This window comes from Nannospalax galili, unplaced genomic scaffold, assembly GCF_000622305.1.
Source record: "Nannospalax galili isolate Female #2095 unplaced genomic scaffold, S.galili_v1.0 scaffold1437, whole genome shotgun sequence".
Classification (NCBI taxonomy): Eukaryota; Metazoa; Chordata; class Mammalia; order Rodentia; family Spalacidae; genus Nannospalax; species Nannospalax galili.
The window spans coordinates 812,172-833,801 of record NW_008341050.1 but is presented as its reverse complement, the minus strand read 5'-3'; the positions used below and the strand labels follow the sequence as shown (position 1 = coordinate 833,801).

The window sequence follows — 21,630 nt, the reverse complement described above, 5'->3', positions numbered from 1 at the left end:
AGCTATACCAGCCTAAAAGAATTTTTTTCTTGGGTGTTTTTGAGACAGGGTCTCCCTGTAACCTCAGCTTACCCAGAACTCACTATGTAGACCAGGCTGGCCTTGAACTCACAGAGATCTGCCTGCCTCTGTCTCCCAAGTGCTGAGACTAAAGGCATGCACCACCACGCCCGGCTTAAAAATCTATTTTTGAAGGTATCTTTGGCTGTAAATTTTTATTTAAGTGCTGAGCTTAATTCTTAGAACTTAAAACATTTAGTTCTTAATGTTTTCTGCTAAAATCTTTGTGGTGGACAAAGAGTAGTGAAGAAAAAGGAACTTTAGAGTTTTTTGTCATGAGGAAAAATGCCTACTTTCCCAAAATTGAGGAGCCTTTGTGTAAATGTGGATTTACCAGAAACAATGTAAGCAGCCTAAAGATCCAGTAACACTCTCAAGGTCACAGTCACACTACTGTAACCCTGTTTCTGAATAAGAGAAAGCTGAAGTATCATTCCTATAACAAACGACAACCAAAGCTCTTCTGCCTTTGGAGAAAATACATTTTTGGTTGTACCTGAAGAGCCTGGGCATGCCCTACCATGAAGCTGTACCCCAAGGAAACATATTTTGAGTAAACGTCTCAACCTTCAGAGAGCTTACATTCTTCTTATGTAACAAGGCCAGGTGTAAGCCCTATGTACTAAAGAAGTAACAAATTAGAATTTACCTGTTACTGCTGTATTTTACATTCAGATTTAAACATGAAAAATACCACACAGAAACTTTTTTTTAAAAAAGATTTAAGATCATAAATAGGTCATTGCTGTGTAACACATTTCAGAATTTTAAAAAAACAAACATTTTGGCTTTTTAAGATTTCCTTTAAAAAAATCAATTCCTTCATCAATGAAAGGACCTTTCCATTCTTAAGCTTCCAGTCTCCTAAGGCACAATATTTCATCAGGACGCCAACATCACCACCCTGCTGCAGGAGGAGCAGGACAGAGGCAAGGTGTTGGCTCTGAAAATAGCAAAACTTCTGGACAGAATCAGTCATGTAAGGAGAGGGAAGAGCCGCCTGAGCAATGAGCACTGTGGGAGGAAGGCCTAGTCAGCCACGCAGGGCTTCTTGATTAAAGTATTTAACTCAAACCTGATGAATTCAGCAGTGGTGAGGGGGGATTGATAAAATGTAGTTTCTTTAAATTAGAGAAAAAAAATCAACTTAGAGTAACATATGGAGGGGCAGATATCTAGAACCCAGGTCAGAGTCCTAGTTTATTATTAGTGTTCAGCAATCCAGAATACACCAAAAGGAAGACTAGGTTTGTAAGGCATCTGTATCCTAATCAGACAGCCTAATCTGGCCAACTTTAAAATACAACAAAATTAAAAATTCCTCATTTTAACTGTCTTATATTCTGATACTGACTGACCTACAAGGTTTTGTACAATGCGATGATCTAGCATTAATTTTAAAAGAAAAACCCACAAAATGATTGTCCACAGATGAAACATGGGATGAGGTTATGACTGAATCAATCATGGAGTGTTAGTCAACTGTAAACTTCTGAAGGTTAAGAACAGGAATCGTGTGTCAGATGCATTAGTACAACAGGAGGAGGAAGCTTGTTTGTCATTCCAATTCTGACAAGGTGCATGGTCTTCGGAACTCTTGTCCACGTTCATGGAGCCATTTATTGGATACTATAAGACAAAAAATATATTACAAGTTTAAAAATAAAACCAGATAAAGAAAGTCATTAAACCTGACACGTTGGAAGCATGGGCATACATGTACTGGGAGGCTGGGCACATTTGCTACAGCTTCCAGTCTCACTATGAGACACAAGTGGAATTAAGATAGAAGCCCAGATGGAGCAGAACACCTCTAAAAATGAGACAGTAAAAGGAACACAAACTGCCCCTGGAAGACAGCCCTCGGGTCAGTCACTGCCAGAATGTACTCATTAAGTTGCCTTAGTTCCAAAATATTTTAAGTACCCCAAATAAATTTTCTTCCCCATTTCTAGTATCACAGAACTCAACATTGACTTGTACAAAATACCTGAACTAAGTTCCTTAACTCTTCTTTTACCTTTATCAGCCCTGATCCCAGTCTTTTATCAAATCTGCAATCTTTGTTATATCTTTGAGCCCAAACCTTTTGCTGCTGCTTTGGAAGCAACCTCATCATTGCCCACAATGGAAAAAGCTCATCACAGCTGCTCTCTCCCCAGTCGGCTTCTCCTCACTGTTGTCCAATGCTTCTTATCATCAGGGAGGGAAATTTTTATGTCTTGTTAAGGAGGCCTCCTTACAGTGGTTATGTGGTAACCCTACACACACGTAGCTATGTAGCATTTGAAATGTGGCTAGTGACATACTGAAATTAATGTGGGCAATCCTGAACCTCCATGGCTTGAAAGGAAGGCCTTCCCCATTCCCCTTTTTCTCTTTTTGAGACAGGGTCTCCCTGTAGCCCTAGCTGGCCCGGAATCTTTTTCAGAGAATACAGGAAGTATTTACCCCATTTGTTTCCAACTAGCACCGGACAGGCTGCATGCCGTGTACTATAATCTCCTTCTCCACTGGCAAACAGGTTATACCAGAAGACAGCAGTTCCCTATGGAGAACAATTCAAAATTGTCAGCAAATAAAATTTCAGGTTTCTGCAATCTACAGTACTTAAATGTGCCCATTCCCCTTTACGGTAATTTAGATTTTTGTTAACTGTATTTTTATTTTATGTGTATGAGTATTTTGCCTGCATGTGTCAAAGTACCCCATGTCGTGCAATGCCCATGGAGGCCAGAAGAGGGCATTAGATCCCCTGGAACTGGAGTTACTTACAAGGCCCCATGTGAGTACAGGGAACTGAGCCCAGGTCCTCTGCAAGAGCAGTCAGTGTTCATAACCACTGAGCCATTTCTAATAGCCTTATTTTTTTTTTTCTTGATCACACAAAAAAGTTAACACCATAAAGCAGGTTGACAAAAATGAGGTTTCTTAAGAAAACCAAAATAATCTGGCAATATGGAGAGGGGAAAATCCTATAAACAATTCTAATTATTACACACTCTTGTTCTTATCTAAATTTTTACTGAGGATGAAGTTTTAAAATGTAACCCATTCATTAGGCCAGGAAATTAGGTGCAGCTCTACTTCAGGATAAAAAGACCAAACACAACAAACTGAGCTTACTTTTTTGGGCCAAACGCTTGCTCCTACTTCAGGAAAGACAGTAGCTCCTCCTGCAGACACGTCACTCATCTATAAAAGGGAGAGAGGGTCAGACACACCCTTGTGAGGCGGTAACACTGACTGGGTGCTGCTCACATGCAGATTTCTACTTACGGAAAGCTGGATTTGTACATGGCTCTGTAGTTTTGTTTTTTTTGTCTTTTTGAGACAGCATCTCCCTGTAGCCCCAGCTGGCCTAGAACTCACTATGTAGACCAGGCTGGCCTTGAACTCTCAGAGATCCGCATGCCTCTGCCCCCTGAGTGCTGGGACTAAAGGTGTGCACCACCATGCCCAGCTGCTCAAAGCTATTAGGTTTATACACCTGAGCTTAAAATAAACTGCAAAAAAGCAAGGAGTAATTAACAAAGTAGGAAGGGAAATGAAACTGGAATTTGAGATGGGCATTTTTATAACTCTAGAAGGTAAAAGAAGTGACTTTAAAACTAATAAGTGAAGTAACAGACGTGTACGTGCCATCTCCAGGGGCAAGAGCTTCCATGCTTTCCTCACCAGCAGCACTCAATGTGCAAACAGCAAAAGCTCAATGATTGTTTTTTACATAAAGTACTGGGTTTTTTTTTTTTTCATTCTTTGGGGTTTTTTGTTTTTGACTTTTTGAGACAGGGTCTCCCTGTAGTTCCAGCTGGCCAGAGATCCCCCTGCCTCAGCCTCCCAAGTGCTGGGATGAAAGGCATTGTGCAACCACACCCGGCTCTAGGAAAGGCTTTTGGTGTTTATGTATGGGTACAGAGGCCAGAGGCTGACATTGGGTGATTTCCCTAGGTGCTCTCCACTGTATATTTTGAATCAAGGTCTCGGAATCTGAAGCTCACTATTCAACTAGAATGGCTGGCTCCAGGATTCTCCTGTCTCCCCTCCCCAGTGCTGGGATTAGTGTACACCACAATGCCCAGCTTTTTATTTGAGGGCTGCAAATCCAAACTTAAGTCCTCATGCTTTCATGACAAGGAATTTACTGACTGAGGCATGTTTCCAACCTGTTTAGATAAAATTTAGATGAGAAAAATCATATATATATATATATGGTTCGAGGCCAGCCTTGTCTACCTAGTGAATTCCTGGACAGCTGAAGCTACAGGGAGACCCTGTAATAATTTCAAAAAATAAAGCTCATGCTTTCATGACAAGGAATTTACTGACTGAGGCATGTTTCCAACCTGTTTAGATAAAATTTAGATGAGAAAAATCATATATATATATATGGTTCGAGGCCAGCCTTGTCTACCTAGTGAATTCCTGGACAGCTGAAGCTACAGGGAGACCCTATAATAATTTCAAAAAATAAAGTATGTGTCTATATACACAGATTTTATACATATATATACACATTTAATAACAAAGAGCTAACGGATCACCAGCCATGAAAATTAACTCTGAAGATACTTAAAGGTTTTCTAAGAACTTTTTTTTTTTTTTTTTTGGTCTTTTTGAGACAGGGTCTCCCTAAAGCCCCAGCTGTCCCGGAACTCACTATGTAGACCAGGCTGGCCTTGAACTCAGAGATCCGCCTGCCTCTGCCTTCCAAGTGCTGGGATTAAAGGCATGTGCCACCACGCCCGGCTATAAGAACTTTTTTGAGGTGGAAAAAGTTATAAATGCTTTGTAGTCTTTGAGGGATAACAGTTAAATAATGAAATTAATACTAAGCTAATGAGAAGGCTGTATAATTTTTTTAAAAAAAAGGATGAGGGGCTGGAGAGATGGCTCAGCAGTTAAGAACACCGACTGCTCTTGCAGAGGACCCAGGTTCGATTCTCAGCACCCACATGGCGGCTACAAACCATCCTTAACTCCAGTTCCAGGGGAATCCGAAGCCCTCTTCTGACCTCCGTGTCAGCTAAGAGCTGTCTGTAACTCCAGTTCCAGGGGATCTGACGGCCTCTTCTGTCCTTGTGGGCATTGCACGACACAGGTGCACTTAAACCTATGTGCAGGCAATACACTCATACACATAAAATAAAAATAATAAATTTAAAAAATAAAATTTAAAAAAGGATGAACCAGGTGTGGTGGTGCACGCCCTTAGTCCCAGCACCTGGGGAGAGGCAAGGGGATCTCTGAGTTTGAGGCCAGCCTGGACTACATAGTGAGATCCAGTCCAGATGGGGATACAGGCTAAAAAAAAAAAAAAAAAAAAAAAAAAAAAAAAGAAAGAAAAGAAAAAAGGATGTACACAGTAAGCACAGTAAGAGGGGAAATAAGAAAATATTCCAACATACATGGGTAGTAGAAATTCATCAAAACTATGATGACAAACACTCAGGCATCTGAAAAGATGCCCAACCTCTGTAACAATGGAAAGAAGTGCATCTGAATCTGATAAAGTCTGACAGACGCTGCATTTAAAGGGGAATCAACAGAGCTCTATGGAGGGCTCACGCCTAGAAACTGTTTTCACAGCATGAATTTAAACACTGCATCTTTTTCTCCTGCTTCTCCCTTTGTGATGTTTCTCTCATTTTATATCAATCTGACTCATGTACCTTACATTCTTTCAGAAACAAGATGGAGCTGCAAGAAAGATGCAGTGGGGAAGGAAGGACAGCAAGGAGGGCAGGTAAGTGGGTGAGAAGGCTGGAGAGGAAGAAAATGAAGACTGAGCAGAGGCGGCTACATCAGCTTCCAATGACAGAAGCTGGACCATGGTACTCACTGGAATCTCAGCACTGAGGAGGTGGAGACAGAAGGATCAGGGCTTTAAGGTCATTCTACTCTACACTGAGTTTGGGGCCAGCCTAGGCTGAGACTCTGCCTCTCCAAAAAAAAGAAAAGAAAAAAGATGAAATAATTTAATCTGGATATAAAATGTGTATTTCTAGATCAAAGGCTATAACACTGACAAATTAGATTTTCCAGATATGATACATCCCAACTTCACCGGCTGTTCCTGTTTTTTAAGTGCTCAGGATCCACTTTCTGCTCTCCAGATAGTCCTCTGCCACTGAGCTGTACCCAGGTTCCTACATGCTCTTTGGACATGACACTGACGTTCATCTCAAAGGGTAGGGCTTTATGTTGCCTCACCTTGAAGCTTTGAGAAACTGAGGATGCAGCTCAGTTACATCCTGTGTACTCGATGTGAGGTAGAATACTTCCCTAGCGCATGGGATTTTAAAAGTACAGCAGAATTACACTGTATGATTTCTAAGGCAGGTGCTGTGTCTTTTTAAAATGATTCTTTTGGGAAGCTTATTCTTGCAATCCACACATCAAGCTGCATGGAATGGGCCGAATTACAGGTATTTGGCTAAGCAGACAGCCATCTGCCCAAGCCTTACAGATGACTGGTGACCCAGACAACAGAGTGTAACTGCGTAAGAGATCTGAACAGACATCATGAAACTAAATCTCTCTACTATAGATGAGAATAATAAGTATTATTAAAAACCATAATGAACATGAAAAAAAATCAGTTTGGGATGATTTGTCATGTAACAATAGAAAAATAGAACAAATATAAACTTAATTTTGGAACTGGATATGTATCTCAGTGGCAGAATGTATGTACTGCATGTATAAAGCCCTGAGTTTAGAACCCAGGATCATACACATAAAAAATTATCTTATTTTTATTTTACGTGTATGCGTGTATTGCCTGTGTGTAGGTAAGTACACCTGTATCATGCAATGCCCACGGAGGACAGAAGAGGTTGTCAGATCCCCTGGAACTGGAGTTACGGACAGTTGTTAGCTGCCATGAGGGTGCTGGGATTCAAACCTGGGTCTTCCGCAAGAACAGCCAGTGTTCTTAACCGCTGAGCCATCTCTTCGGCTCCCAAAAATATAATAATTTTAAAATTTTGAGACAAGGCTAGTCTCTAATGTGAAGCACAGGCTACCTCTGCAGTACTGGGATTAAAAGTGTGTGCCACCACACCTGGCTCTGTGCTATTTCTTGATCTGGGTGCTGATTACCAGATATGCTCACTTTCAAAGTATGCATTCTTCTGATATAGTTCAGTAAGATTTCTAATTTAGAAAAGTAATCCCAGCACTTGGGAGGCAGAGGCAGGCAGATCTGAGTCTGAGGCCAGCCTGGTCTACTAGTGAGTTCGAGGACAGCCTGGGCTACAGGGAGACCCTGTCTCAAAAAAAAAATAGTAATTCATATTGTAAAATACTATCTCCAAGTACTGTTCTACAACGAACATATTATAAACTGAAAAGACTAAGTACAAGAACATTTTTTTCTCCTTTGAGACCAGGTCCCATATCCTAGGCTGACCTCAAACTTACAATGGAGTCCAGGATGACTTTGATCTTCTTGGCTTATGCAGTGCTGAGGATCAAATCCAGGGCTTCCTGACTGTAAGCATTCTAGCAATGAAGCTACGTCTCTGGCCTTTGGCTGTTGTTTGAGAGGGTTGCATGCATCCCAGGCTGGCTTTAAACTCACTCTGTAGCTGAGGATGATTCCTGATCCTCCTGTCTCCCTCCCATTCAAGTTTTGGAATAACAAGTGTTTGACACCATGCCTTCCCCTCCCCTACCAACTGAGTTTCTTTTTAAAATTCTATTTATTACTTTTTTTTTTTTTTTTTTTGGTCTTTTTGAGACAGGGTCTCCCTGTAGCCCCAGCTGTCCTGGAACTCACTATATAAACCAGGCTGGCCTTGAACTCAGAGATCCGCCTGCCTCTGCCTCCCGAGTGCTGGGATTAAAGGCATGTGCCACCACACCCAGCTAATGTTCTATTTATTACTTTTTGTATTCTTGTTTATATGAGTGTCTCAACTGCATGTATATAAACACCACATGCATGCAATGCCCCCAGAGGGCACTGGATTCCATGGAACTGGAGTTATGGATAGCTATTAGCTGCCATGTGGGCGCTGGGAATTGAACCCAGGTCCTCTGCAAGAGCAGCCAATACTCTAAACACTGAGCCATCTCTCCAGCTCACTTTATTTACTCAGATGTACAAACTGTGGAATGTTAAATAGGAACTACACCAACTCAAAATCACAGAACACATCGATATTAAAGAGTCATGCAATCAAATCTCAACCTAAAACTTTTGGCCACAACTTACATAGAATAGCCATGTAGCAATTCTGTTTCCTGTCCCAAGTTCTCTGAACGCATCTGGCTCATCTTTCTGTGAATAAAACAATGAATTTAATGGTACAGAATTCAGCAATATAAATACTCCAGTGACAACTAAACACCAGTAGTGAGTTAAAGAACATGCCAAAAATAACCCTAAACTGTTCATGTGGGCCAGTGTGCCATGTACACACTAGTTGTTTAAGAGCTTGCTGATTCAGCTTACACACTAGATAACTTTGGCAAAATAATTGGAGAAAACAAATACCCAATTGTCAGCCTAAATGAAAGCCAATGTCAATTAACCATGAAATATTTAAAAAAATCAACACCTACAAGTTTAGTGTCTGAAAGAAATGACACAAAAGTCTCATCCTGGCTACATTCATACGGCCGGTTCTCTGTGGACCAAAATTCACGCTAAGATTTACTTTCAACCCACTCACCTATTTATCACCATTATCCTTTCTTCTGGACAGTGAACATATTAATTAGGCTTAGAGGTTTCATAGCTAACTTAAAAATAGTCTTTCAGTATTTATCCCAGGAAAAAAAAATGGCATTGATACAACTTGGATAAATCTCAGAGGAATTATACTGAGTGAATAAAATCTTAAAAGCGCCGGGCGTAGTGGCACACACCTGTAGTACCAGCACTCGGGAGGCAGAGGCAAGCAGATCTCTGTGAGTTCAAGGCCAGCCTGGTCTACATAGTGAGTTCCAGGACAGCTGGGGCTACAGGGAGACCCTGTCTCAAAAAGACCAAAAACAAAAAAATCTTAAAAGTATATAAATGTATGGTTCCATTTAATGACATGAATGAATGAACCAATAATACATTCTCCTGTGTAACTGTTATTAGCAATTAGGGATGGGAGGAGGAAGGGTAGCTGTAGTTACAGGCAATAACGTGCCCTGATTATGGTAGGAATTACAAACAGCTACTCATGTGGTAAAGTGCAGAGCCATACATAGAAACAAACAGACAGGACTGTGAAGTTAGAATGAGCTCTGTGAATGTGCCAATGCCACATTCCCAATTCTTACAGTATTACACAGAAGATACAAAAGCATTAACACAGGGGAAGATGGGGGAAGGGTACAAGGGAATGCCCTATACCTTTATTTGCCGCTTCATAGGAATCAATACTCTCATAAGCTAAAATACAATTTAAAAAAAATATTTTTATATGTATGAGTGCATTGTCTGCAGGCATGTAAGTATACTCTTGTCATGCAATGCACATGGAAGTCAGAGAAGGCATTGGATTCCCCCTGGAACTGGAGTTACAGACTATTATTAATCACCATGTGGGTGCTGAGAATCAAACCTGGGTCCTTTCCAGAAGCACCCAGTGCTCTTAATTACTGAACCAACTCTCTAGTGCCCTGTTTAGTATTCTAATGTTAGGCTTTAACTGTACAGTCTTTTATATTACCAGGAACCGTGACATGTTTTTCAATATCAGGAAATACGAGACTGAAAGTATACTGTTTGCAGAATTTCACAGAAATACAGACTGCTTCTTTCAAAAGAATCTACCCTTTAATAAGGATGAAAAGTAAAGATCTCTAGAAATACACTGCACATCATTAAAACTTCAGACTTAAGATTTAGTAATGATGCTCTTCATAGCTGAATATTAAAGGGAGCTAAAAGTCTCAAACCAAGACTACTCAGCAAGCAGCACTTTCAAACTGCTGCAGTACCCAACATCCTACAAGCTTCCTATTCTCCAGCCTGTTTACATTATGGGTTTGTTTTTGCCTCTCTCTCAAAGTAACAAAAGCAGTCTGGCTTTCTTCCCCATGCTCTCTCAAACTCCTGGACTCTCAGGATTCTTGATTCTCTCAATGCAGTCTTTCTTACAATTGCTTCATATCATTGGTGTTTAGTTCCCCTGTATAGAAGCTTTTTTTGGGGGGGGGGTCTTTTTGGTCTTCCTGTACCTCCAGCTGACCTAGAACTTGCTATGTAGACCACACTGCCTTTGAACTGAAGAGATTCAACTGCCTCTGCCTCCTGAGGGCTGGGACTAAAGGTGTGCACCACCAGGCCTGGCTCTAGAACCTTTTTTAACCTTACAGATTATCTTTTTCTATCTAGAACTTACCTTTGCTTATCTTTCACATATACCAAATCTTTGTCATTCTTTAAATTTTTTTAAGATTATGTGCCTTCTTTAAGAAGAGTACATATAAATCTGTTGTTTGCTTCAGTCTTTTCAGCAGTACCTCATCAGTTACTGATTTTAAGTCCCAAAGCATTTTCTTAATGTGTACAAGTGTTTTGCCTGTATGTAAGTGCAATGTCCATGAAGGCCAGAAGAGAGTATTGGATCCCCTGGAACTGGAGCTATGGATGGGTTTTAGCTGTCATGTGGGTGCTGAGCACTGAACCTGAGTCCTCTGCAAGAGCAGCTAGTGTTCTTAAACTGCTGAACCATCTTTCCAGCTCTGGTAGAAGAATCTTAATGGCTACCACTGAGAAGAAGTCTATATTTAGTTGAGGTGCTAGACTGAAGATCTGATCTCCAGAGAGAATACAAGTTTGTTTCTGCCAAATTAAGGAACATTCTCAAACTGAACTTTAATTTCTTCTCTTTTACAATAGTAAAAAAATTCAAATCCAATTCATATGAGGGTAAGCCTATACTTTCCCCAGAAAACAGATGTTGTAAACCCATTCTTTTTTTTTTTGGTCTTTTGAGACAGGGTCTCCTTGTAGCCCCAGCTGTCCTGGAACTCACTATGTAGACCAGGCTGGCCTCAAACTCAAAGAGATCCACCTGCCTCTGCCTCCCAAGTGCTGGGATTAAAGGCATGCGCTACCACGCGTGGCCCAAAAACCCATTCTATTCTTAACTGAAGGTGTAATCCTACTAGAGAGCTAGGTATTACACATGGGTCTCAGGCTCAGCAGTGAACATATGTGGCATGTCAGCTCAGAGCTGGTAATCCAGAGCTCTAGGCTCCACAGGTATTGCCTTCATGTCTATTTTACTGCCCCCACTCAACTGCCAGGTCTCTAGAGTCTTTGTTCAACGTGCCTGGAGGGAATAACATCTACATTCTTCCAGCCTCACCAACACAGTTAAAATTTGTCTTAAATAACTTTTTCCTGAGTACTTGTATTTAAACTGCTAAAAAGGACCAGGCATGGTGGTGCATACCTTTAATCCCAGCACTTGGGAGGCAGAGGCAGGCGGATCTCTGCGAGTTCAAGTCCAGCCTGGTCTACATAGTGAGTTCTAGGCCAGCTGGGGCTACAGTGAGACCCTGTCTCAAAAAGACCCTCCTGCCCCAAAAATTAATAAACTACTAAAAAGGCTTGAATATCTACTACCACAAATTCCAAGCAGGCAATGATGTTTAAACTAAATCAGAATCAACGTATCACTAAAGATTCTACTGACTGCTCTTGCAGAGGACCCGGGTTCGATTCCCAGCACCCACATAGCGGCTACGAACCGTCTTTAACTCCAGTTCCAGGGGAATCTGAAGCCCTCTTCTGACCTCCACAGCATTGCACAACACAGGTGCACTCACATGCAGGCAATACACTCATACACATAAAATTAAAAAAAAATTTAAAAAATTTTTTAAGTTTCTTCTTTAACCACACAATGCCGACACCTTAGTGGATTTACTTACGTTTCTCTTTCTTTTACCTACCCTTGCAAAGTCAAAATGGGGTTCATATTGTCCTCCAACTCCATAATTCGCTACCTGAAGGAAAGAAACAAAGCGTGAATAAAAACTATTAAGATTTCACTCAAGGGCTCAGTGGTGGTGTTTGCATAGATACTCAAAATTGTCAAGACTGCTTAAATGTTTAGGTAGTTTTTTTTTTTTTAGTTTTTATTTTTATTTTATGTGTATGTGTATATTGCCTGCATGTAGGTAAGTGTAGCCGTGTTGTGCAATGCCTGTGGAGGTCAGAAGAGGCTGTCAGATCCCCTGGGACTGGAGTTGTGGACAGCTGTTAGCTGCCATGTGGGTGCTGGGATTCGAACCCTGTCTTCTGCAAGAACAACCAGTGCTCTTAACTGCTGAGCCATCTCTCCAGCCCTTAGGTAGTTTTTTAAAGGGCATAGAGGGGTATTTAAAAATCAATGAGCATTATTATGAAAACAGTATTGAAAAAAATTAAGGATTCCTACTAGGGTGCAATTTTGAAACCATAGTTAATGCATGTTTCTATAACAAATATTTGGAGGATGTTTTCCCCTAATACATAACTTTAATATTTTGAAATTTTTATTTTTCAAAAATACTTCCCTTTTAGTTGGGGTTGAAGGGTGACTATATAAAAAATACATTGTATCCATGTGCGAAATTCTCAAAGAATTAAAATATTAAAGACTACTTCCCCTTGAAATTTAAATACAAAAACTTCCCCAAAGCCCCAAATATTGGCAAATTCCCAATACATATTTTTAAAATATTTTTATTTTATGAGTGTATTGCCTGCATGTATGTGAGTACACCATGTTGTGCAGTGCTGCGGAGGTCAGAAGAGGGCTTTGGATTCCCCTGGACAAGGGGACAGTTCATAGCTGCCATGTGGGTGCTGGGAATTGAACCCAGGTCCTCTGTAAGAGCAGTCAGTGCTCTTAACTGCTGAGCCATCTCTCCAGCCCCCCCCCAATACGCTTTTTAATTTTATATGTATGAGCATATGCATGTATGTAAGTGCACCCATGTCATGTGATACCCACAGAAGCCAAAAGAGGGGGTCAGATTCCTCTGGTACTGGAGTTACGAACAGTTGTGAGAGCAGCCAGTGCTCTTAACCGCTGAGCCATCTTGCCAGCCCCCACCCAATACACTTTAATAAAATAAACTTTACACATTTTTTTCTCTGCTAAGGTTAAAAGGGGGAAGAGGTCCACACCACCTTCAGTCAGTTAGGATGAAGCCCCAATGAAGCGGGGTACTGGTAGCTGGCCCTAATCCATATTCCAGTCTCTGTTACAATGTAACTTAGGACATGATACACTTTCTCATTTGTAAAATCAGGAGAGCAATAGTGTAAGTCCTACTCTCCATCACAAAGTAAAATGCCCAGAAAATGAAGATAATTAAGAGCACTACCCTCAGCAAAGTGCAAGTCATTTGCTCATTACACTGAGTATTTTATGTCATAGAAACAACTGAATCTGTTAAGTAGAAATGATCAATTCTCCTGAAGGTTGAAAAAGGTTAGAAAAAGACAAAGTGTTTAATAATAATCAGATGAATACATAGGAAGTTATAAATTACCATAGACAGTACATCTATAGACAGTCCTGTGTCATAGTGTTCACACATCTCAGTTACTGTGGTTCAGTTGTTAGTATAGTCCCTTAACAGATCAAAGATCAGTAGCTTTATTAGCTGTATGGCATAAAGCATGAAACGTGCTACTTCATTCCAAGTCCTGTATAATAGCAGCTGCACACCATGACTGATCCTGTCACCTCTGTCAAAGGCCATCAGAGCCCTCAGTGTGCAGCTGTACAAAGAACAACACATGCAGCTGAGCCACCTCGTCTCCTAGTGTCTAGAACAGATGACTGTCCAATCCAGAAATGGAAAAGAATGAGGATGTAAAATTCAGATCCTGTGAGAATGAAGTAGAGAAGCCGCTAACAGGACACCTGTTCATTCTTGCTGCTGAGAGCCTAGGTGAGCAGCATGGGAAATTTCATGATGGTATTTATGAGAAAGAAGAGAGTGTCTGGGAAAAGTAACAACAGAAGACCTCAGAGGTATTTCACAACACTGAAAGCATAAAGAAAAAAAATGTTGGCGGTGAATCCAAACAAAGAAGTGTGATGTAAGTCACAGAAACACCACTCTGAAGCAGTGTCAAGGAAAAAGGACCTACTATTGGCATTTTTGTTTTTGATTTTTTTAACAAAGAAACACTTTAGTTTTCAGTATCTCTAATGTTTTATTAAAACAATGGACAAGTGCCGGGCATGGTGGTGCACGCCTTTGATCCTAGCACTCAGGAGGCAGGCGAATCTCTGTGAGTTCAAGGCCAGCCTGGTCTACGTAGTGAGTTTCAAGCCAGCTGGGGCTATGGGGAGACACTGTCTCAAAAAGACCAGGAAAAAAAAAAAAAAATGGACAAGTGAAATTACTAAGACAATTCAATAAAAAAATAAGTCTTTCCAGCAAACGTGCACAACAGACATTCACATGAAAATAATGGCATTCTACCCCCACCCTACAATACTATATACAAAACCAAAATGGACCTAAGGCTTGAATGTAAGAGGGAAAGGGTAGAGCACATGTGATTAGCATATTTGAGACCTCAGGTTTAACCCTTAGTGCACTGGGGAAGAACAAACTAAAACTATTAATATTAGAGGAAAACTCAAGTATGTGACCTTGAATTACGTAACTTTAGACACCTAAACATACCAGCAACAAAAAATAACAAACTGCATCAAAATTTAAAACTTTTGAACTGGGCTGGAGTGATGGTTCAGCAGTTGAGAGCACCGGCTGCTCTTGCAAAGAACCTGGGTTCGATTCGCAGCACCCACATGGCAACTAACAACCATCAGTAACTCCAGTTCTAGGGGAACTGATGTCCTCTTCTGTCCTCCATGGGTATTGCAGGACATGGGTGCACTTACATGCAGGCAACACACTCATACACATAAAATAAAAATATTTTAAAAAAAAAACAAAACCTTTTGAACTAAGAAAATGGTTCAGTTGGTAAGAGTGCTGCTGTCAGGCATAAGTTCTTTAGGTTAGATTTGAACCCACTTAAAGGTGGGGCACAGCCATGCACACCTGTAACTCCAGTACTGGGATGGTGGTGGGGGAGGCTGCAGCAGAGACAGAAGGATTGCCAGCTTACTGGCCAGCCGACCTGCCAAGTCAGTGACCTCCAGGTTCAGTGGGACTGTCTCAAGGGAGCAAGGCATAGACTAATGCAGCAGGATGCCCAACATCTTCCTCTGGCCTCCATGTGGAGCACGCACACACATATACACACAAATTAAAAACTTGTGCCAATGGAAATTGTCAGGAAAGTGAAAAGATAAGTCACAAGATGGGACTAAATATTTGCAAGTCATATAGATAAAGGTCTAGTATCTAGAACATAGAAGGAACACAAGTTAAGACAGATACTCAATTTGAAAATGGGCAACTTCTTTCATAAAAGATACAGAAAGAGCAGTAAGCACATGAAAGATGTTCAGTAGCACTAGTTGTACAAAACCATGAGAAAACCATGAGAGCCCAGAGCAGATTCAGGCTTGCTGTACTAGAACTGGAAAATACAGATGTTGTCAATGAAGGAAGGAAAGTGGAGCCCTCACCGACTCCTGGTGCAACCACTTAGGAAAACAGTCTGAGAGTTCTTCAAATGTTAAGTGTAGGGTTACCATGTGATTCCACTCACCCACAGGATCTCCCCATGACTGTTCCCACAAAAACTTGTATATAAATGTTCACAGCAGAATTAGTCCTGGCATCCAAAAAGTAGACACAGATGTTCATCAATCAGTATGCAGACACAAAGCATGTTTCCATGAAGTGGAATATTATGCCATTAAAAAGGAATAAAGTACTGACACATGCTCTAACCTGAATAAACCTTGAAAACATAATGCTTAAAGAACAAAGCCAGATACAAAAAGTTACAAGTGAAATAATCCCACATATATAAAATATTCAGAATAAGTAAATTCACAGAGAGACAAAGTAGTCCAGCAGTTCCCAAGGACTTGGGGAAGAAGAATAGGGAGCTACTGCTTAAAGGGGATAGATGGTTTCTTCTTAGAAAAGTTTTGAAATTAAATCATGAAAATGGTTTCACAACCAGCTAAATATACCTAAACCAAGGTAAAACAGTATGCTAATTATATCTCAATTTAAAAAATATTTTTTGAAATATTTATTTTTTGTGTAAGTGTATTGCCTGCACGTATGTAAGTGTACCTGTGTTGTGCAATACTCATGGAGGTCAGAAGAGAGTGTCAGTTCCCCTGGAACTGGAACTAGGGACAGCTGTTAGCCACCATTTAGGTGCTAGAAGATGAACCCAGTTCCTCTGCAAGAGCAGCCAGTGCTCTTAACTGAGTCATCTCTCCAGTCCCTGAAAGAATATTTTTAAGGGCTGGGCATGGTGGGGCATGCCTTTAATCCCAACAGAGGCAGGTGGATCTCTGTGAGTTCAAGGCCAGCCTAGTCTACATAGTGAGTTCCAGAAAAGATCCAAGTGGTAGGAAAGAACTGATTACTGCAAATCGTCCTATGACCTCAACTCAGGCTCCACTGGCTGCACACATGCACATAATAATGAATAAAATATACTTTAAAATCAAAGTACACTTAATAAAAGTATTAATAAAGGTTAGTATTATGCATTTTTCATATCCTTATTCATTAATACTTGAGTCATGCTCTGACAGAACATTTTAAGTCAAATACTTACAAATGATTATTAAATTATTATGGCACCTACCCCCCCACCTTTTTACAAAGTCTCCAAATATTGTGCAAGTCAAGCACTGCCTATTCAGTATTAGGAAATCTCAACTGAAGCACCTCTTGAAGACATGGAAAATAACTTGAAGATCATATGGTTACTTACCTGCAATTCCTCTGCTGTGGAAACATCTAACCCTGTTAGATCTTGTATTCGCATATTGATTCGAGACACCACAGGGTCTTCATAGCCAGACAACCAGGCACTAGGACAAGAAAATATTAGTTTTACTGATACTATTTCATTAGACAAAACTCAATACTTTCTGTTTTTAAAGCAATACAGAGGACAGTAGATTTCTTTAATGTAGTGCTGGGAATCAGAACCAGGGTGTGTGCATGGTAGGCTAGTGGTCTACCACTGAGCTACATTCTCAGCCCTTGGTTTTCTGACAGTCGCACCATGTAGCTCAGACTGGCCTAATTCAACATTCTCGTACTTCAGCCTCCTGAGTGCTAGGGTTATCAGTGTACACCACCATACCCAGCCAGGACAATACCTTTTTGGTTGATTTGCTTATTTGACAAAAAAAAAAATTTTTTGTTGGTCTTTTTGAGACAGGGTCTCCCTGTAGCCCCAGCTGTTCTAGAACTCACTATGCAGACCAGGCTGGCCTTGAACTCACAGAGATACACCTGCCTCTGCCTCCCGAGTGTTGGGATTAAAGGTGTGTGCCACCATGCCCGGCTTGACAAAATTTTTACTAATTAATACTGTAATTCTTTAAAGATGACATATTCTGGGGCTGGAGAGATGGCTCAGCAGTTAAGAACACTGTTCTTGCAGAAGACCCAGGTTCAAATCCCAGTACCCACACAGCAGCTAACAACTGTCCATAACTCCAGTTTCAGGGGATCCGACAGCCTCTTCTGCCCTCTGTGCACGACATGGGTGCATTTACCTACATGTAGGCATAACACTCATACACATAAAATAAGAATAAAATATTTTTTTAAAAAAGATGACGTGTTCTACAGTTATATATTAGAAAAAAAGAAAAAAAAAAAAAAACAACGAGGACCAAAGAGATGGCTCAGTGGTTAAGAGCACTGGTTGCTCTTACAGAGGACCCAGGTTCAATCCCCAGAACCCACATAGCGGCTAACAACTGTCTGTAACTCCAGTTCCAGGGCAATCTGATGCCTTCTTCTGACTGCACTGCATGACATGGGTGCACTTACATGCACGCAATACACTCATATACACATAAAAGTAATAAAATATTTTTAAAAACCCTCCACTACTGTATTGTTTCTATGAGAACTGCTAGATTAATGGAAGAACTATTACTATGTATTACTTATACTGAATACCTCCCTCCTGACCTCACTCCCTTTCTTGCTCTCTTTTGAAATGAATCTCCATTTGTTCCCTGGGCTCAAATAGTCCTATTCTCTCAGCCTCCTGAGTCGCCAAAACTATGGCACAAACCACACCTGATTTACACTAAAGTTCTATAAAAGTGCCTAAACTTATCCATTCAGATGATTATAATAAAGATGTACAGAAATTGGAACTCCCACACATGTGAAATGGTGCAGGCATTGTGGAAAACAGCTTAGCACTTTAACAGCCAAAAAGGGACATGTGCTGGATAGCTTTAGTGTCAACTTGACTCACCTGGGTGAGGGAGCCTCAACTGGGGAATTGCCTTCATTGGACTGGCCTGTGGCCATGTCCATGGGGCACCTTCTTGATTGTTGAGTGATGTGGGAGAGCCCGGCCCACGGTGAGTGGTGCCACCCCTGGGCAGGTGGGCCTGTGTTACATAAGAAAGCAGGCTGAGCAGGGGCCAGGGGAGCAAGTCAGTAAGCAGTGATCCTCCATGGCCTGTGCTCCAGCTCCTGCCTCCAGGTTCTTGCCCTGAGTTGTTCCATGGCCTGCACTCCAGCTCCTTACTACAGGCTCCTGCCCTGAGTTCCTACCTTGGGCTCCCTGATGAACTGTGACCTGGGAGATTTAAGACAAATAAACCCTTTCCTCCCCAAGTTGGTATTGGTCAGAGTATTTTGTCACAGCAATAGAGAAACAAACTAAGACAGGACAACACCACAAATGTCCAAGCACTTTATGAACAGACCCATTACATATATCCAGAAAGTTATTGTGGCATAAAAAGGAATAAAGTATGGATATACACTATAACATAGAACTTTAAAAACATGCTAAGTAGGGGCCGGGCGTGGTGGCACATGCCTTTAATCCCAGCACTTGGGAGGCAGATCTCTGAGAGTTCGAGGCCAGCCTGGTCTACATAGTGAGTTCCAGGTCAGCTGGGGCTACAGGGAGACCCTGTCTCAAAGAAGAGCAAAAAGAGAAAGAGGAATCATGGTGTTTAGTAGATGTTACTAAATAAAAAACTTTTAGAACCAAAAAACTATAGTTGAGCAAATGACAAGGATTTAGAACCATTGAAAAATATACTTTAGGAAAGTTGCCTATAATTTAGGCACTTGGGAAGCTGAAGTAAGAGGATTGAGAGTTTGGAGCTACCCTGAGCTACAAAGGTATACCCTGTCTGAAAAAACAAAACTTACAAAAAAAAAAAAAAAAAAAAAGTGGGGCATGGTGGTACACACCTTTAATCCCAGTACTCAGGAGGCAGAGGCAAGCAGATCTCTGTGAGTTTGATGCCAGCCTGGTCTACACAGCGTGTTCCAGGCCAGTTGGGGCTACAGGGAGACCATGTCTCAAAAAGACCGCCCCCTCCCCCCAAAAAAAGTAAAAAATAAAGAGTAAATTTCATGGTTTGGGAGCTGCATTCCAACTTTTAAAGGGACCCCAGTGTAAGGTCAGCTCTACCACTCCTAGTGTAGACCTGAGGGGATCGGAGTCATGTGTACAACAGAGAAGCACACCAGTGTTTGTCATGACCCTATGCACAAAAGCCAAGTTACAGAATCAGTCTAGTTACCATTAATGGATGAATGAATAAAAAAAGTGGCATATATCCACAATGGAGTTTAATTCAGTCCTTAAGAAGAATGAAATCGTCATTTGCAAAGAAGTAGATGAAACGAAAATGATGCTAAGCCAAATACACCAGATTCATAGATATTGCACGCTTCCTCTTTCGTGGGGAATCTAGATTTCAGAAAGACATTAAAGTAGGAAGATTACTTGGGAAAGGGAAGGGACAGGAGACAAAGAGGGCACCGGAGAACACAATCAGAGTATGGTATATATGTTATAAAAATGTTACCATAAAATCTCATTTTATATAATGAATATACTAATAATGAAAGAAAGGAATCCTTCTAAAGGCTGGAGAGGATGCTGTTTGCTGAAAACTATGGTGACTTTAAGTCATCATGTTACTCTTACAGTACACTCGCCACCTCAGCTACATGCATGGCCAAGTCTTTGGCAGCACTACTCTCTAGATAATGTAACGTCTGTCAGAAACTGGGTACTGCGGAACACCCACTGCCACCTTTTGATCACTCACTCTCTACTGCCCTCTGTAGAATGGCCGAAGAATTTGTGCCTCTGCACTCCCTGAAGCATAGATTTGTTCCAACCTCTCATTTCCTGAATGCTCTAGCCACATCTGTTTAGTTGTGAATGCCATCCCCTCATTCCCCCATCCCTTTCTCCTGCCCCCATTTAACCCTGAAACTGTTTCAGCATTTTTTGATCCTGAGATATCTGCTAACACACAAGACCTACCACAATGTGGTTCATCCTTAGCAGGTCAGCTGCCCCATAGTCAGGCTGCCAAGGCATCAGAAAAGCCAACTTGGCTGGAGCCCACTTTGTCCTATTTCCTCAATGAACCTGGCACACCTCTCCTTTCCAATAGGGAAGTACTTTTGTCTGCAAATACTCGTAACATTTTTTGGCACAAGGAAGTAAGATGTTCTTTCTGGCTGAAATCATACTTCTGACATATCTGATATATAACTATAGTGACTTCAGTGAGCACCCGCAGCATGCTACTTAAAGGAAACTAGCTTAGTAGTCAGAAGAGAGGGTGGTTTAAACACCCAAAAGGAAAGTATAACCAAAGATTAAAGGGGTCAATATTATTTTAAGAGTCCATATGTATAGCTAAAGGCTACATAATAAGAAACAATGCCAGACAGGAGATACCTTCCTTTGAGTTATTGGCCAGGATGGTCCAAGAGACTCCCAGACAGTAACGCAGCATAGAACTGGGAAAATGAACGGCAGAACGAATCTTATCTAAAGGAATATTGACAACTGACTGCTGCTAGATGAAGAACAGCTGATCTTCCTAAAACAAGGATCTCTAGATAGGCTGACTAGATTCAGGAGGCAGACAAGCAGTGGGGAATGGCTGGGGGTCCGGACAACACAGTGGAAAGTAACAGGGATCACAGAGTATATGGGCTCCAGTGTGTGGGAGGAGGGAGGCTATAGGAGGGTGCCATTTGGGAAGTGGGTATACAGGTGAGTAAGATTGTGTGGATATTCTGTATCTCACACATACATACACACACATACACACACACACACACACACACACACACACATATCAACGAATTTTTTTAAAAGGCTTATATTTGAGGGGAAAAAAAGAGAATCCAATGATGTCCTGGGATGGATATTCCTTCATCAAGTTCAATTTATACATAGAGAAAACTTTCAAAAAGGTTATCTAAGACACTTCATTCATGACATTTTGTTTTCAATCCTTCCTAGAAGCATTCAAATCAGGGCAACTTGAATACCTGCTAGCTTTATGACAGGAAAAATATCTAAAGCTATGTATAAGTCTCTGAAATATGTAAACAGTTTTATGTGGAGTGTTTTGAGACAGTCTATGTATACCAGACTGATTTCAAATTCATACTGATTCCTCGGCCTCC

The 21,630-nt window shown here is 41.1% G+C and overlaps 1 protein-coding gene across 4 annotated transcripts in view; it reads right to left on the bottom strand.

Moving 5' to 3' along the window:
* Positions 1–773: 773 nt before the first annotated feature.
* Positions 774–21,630, bottom strand: part of P4ha1 (prolyl 4-hydroxylase subunit alpha 1) — a 68,243-nt gene continuing 47,386 nt past the window's right edge. For all 4 annotated transcript variants that reach the window (XM_008836616.3, XM_008836617.3, XM_017799035.2 and 1 more), the window contains 6 exons: positions 16,904–17,003; positions 11,971–12,024; positions 8,282–8,347; positions 3,187–3,255; positions 2,512–2,608; positions 774–1,689 (listed from right to left, as the gene is read on the bottom strand). In XM_008836616.3, coding sequence (XP_008834838.1) covers positions 1,619–1,689; positions 2,512–2,608; positions 3,187–3,255; positions 8,282–8,347; positions 11,971–12,024; positions 16,904–17,003 — 457 coding nt within the window. In that variant the 3' untranslated portion in view covers positions 774–1,618. The remainder of the gene's footprint in view (positions 1,690–2,511; positions 2,609–3,186; positions 3,256–8,281; positions 8,348–11,970; positions 12,025–16,903; positions 17,004–21,630) is intronic.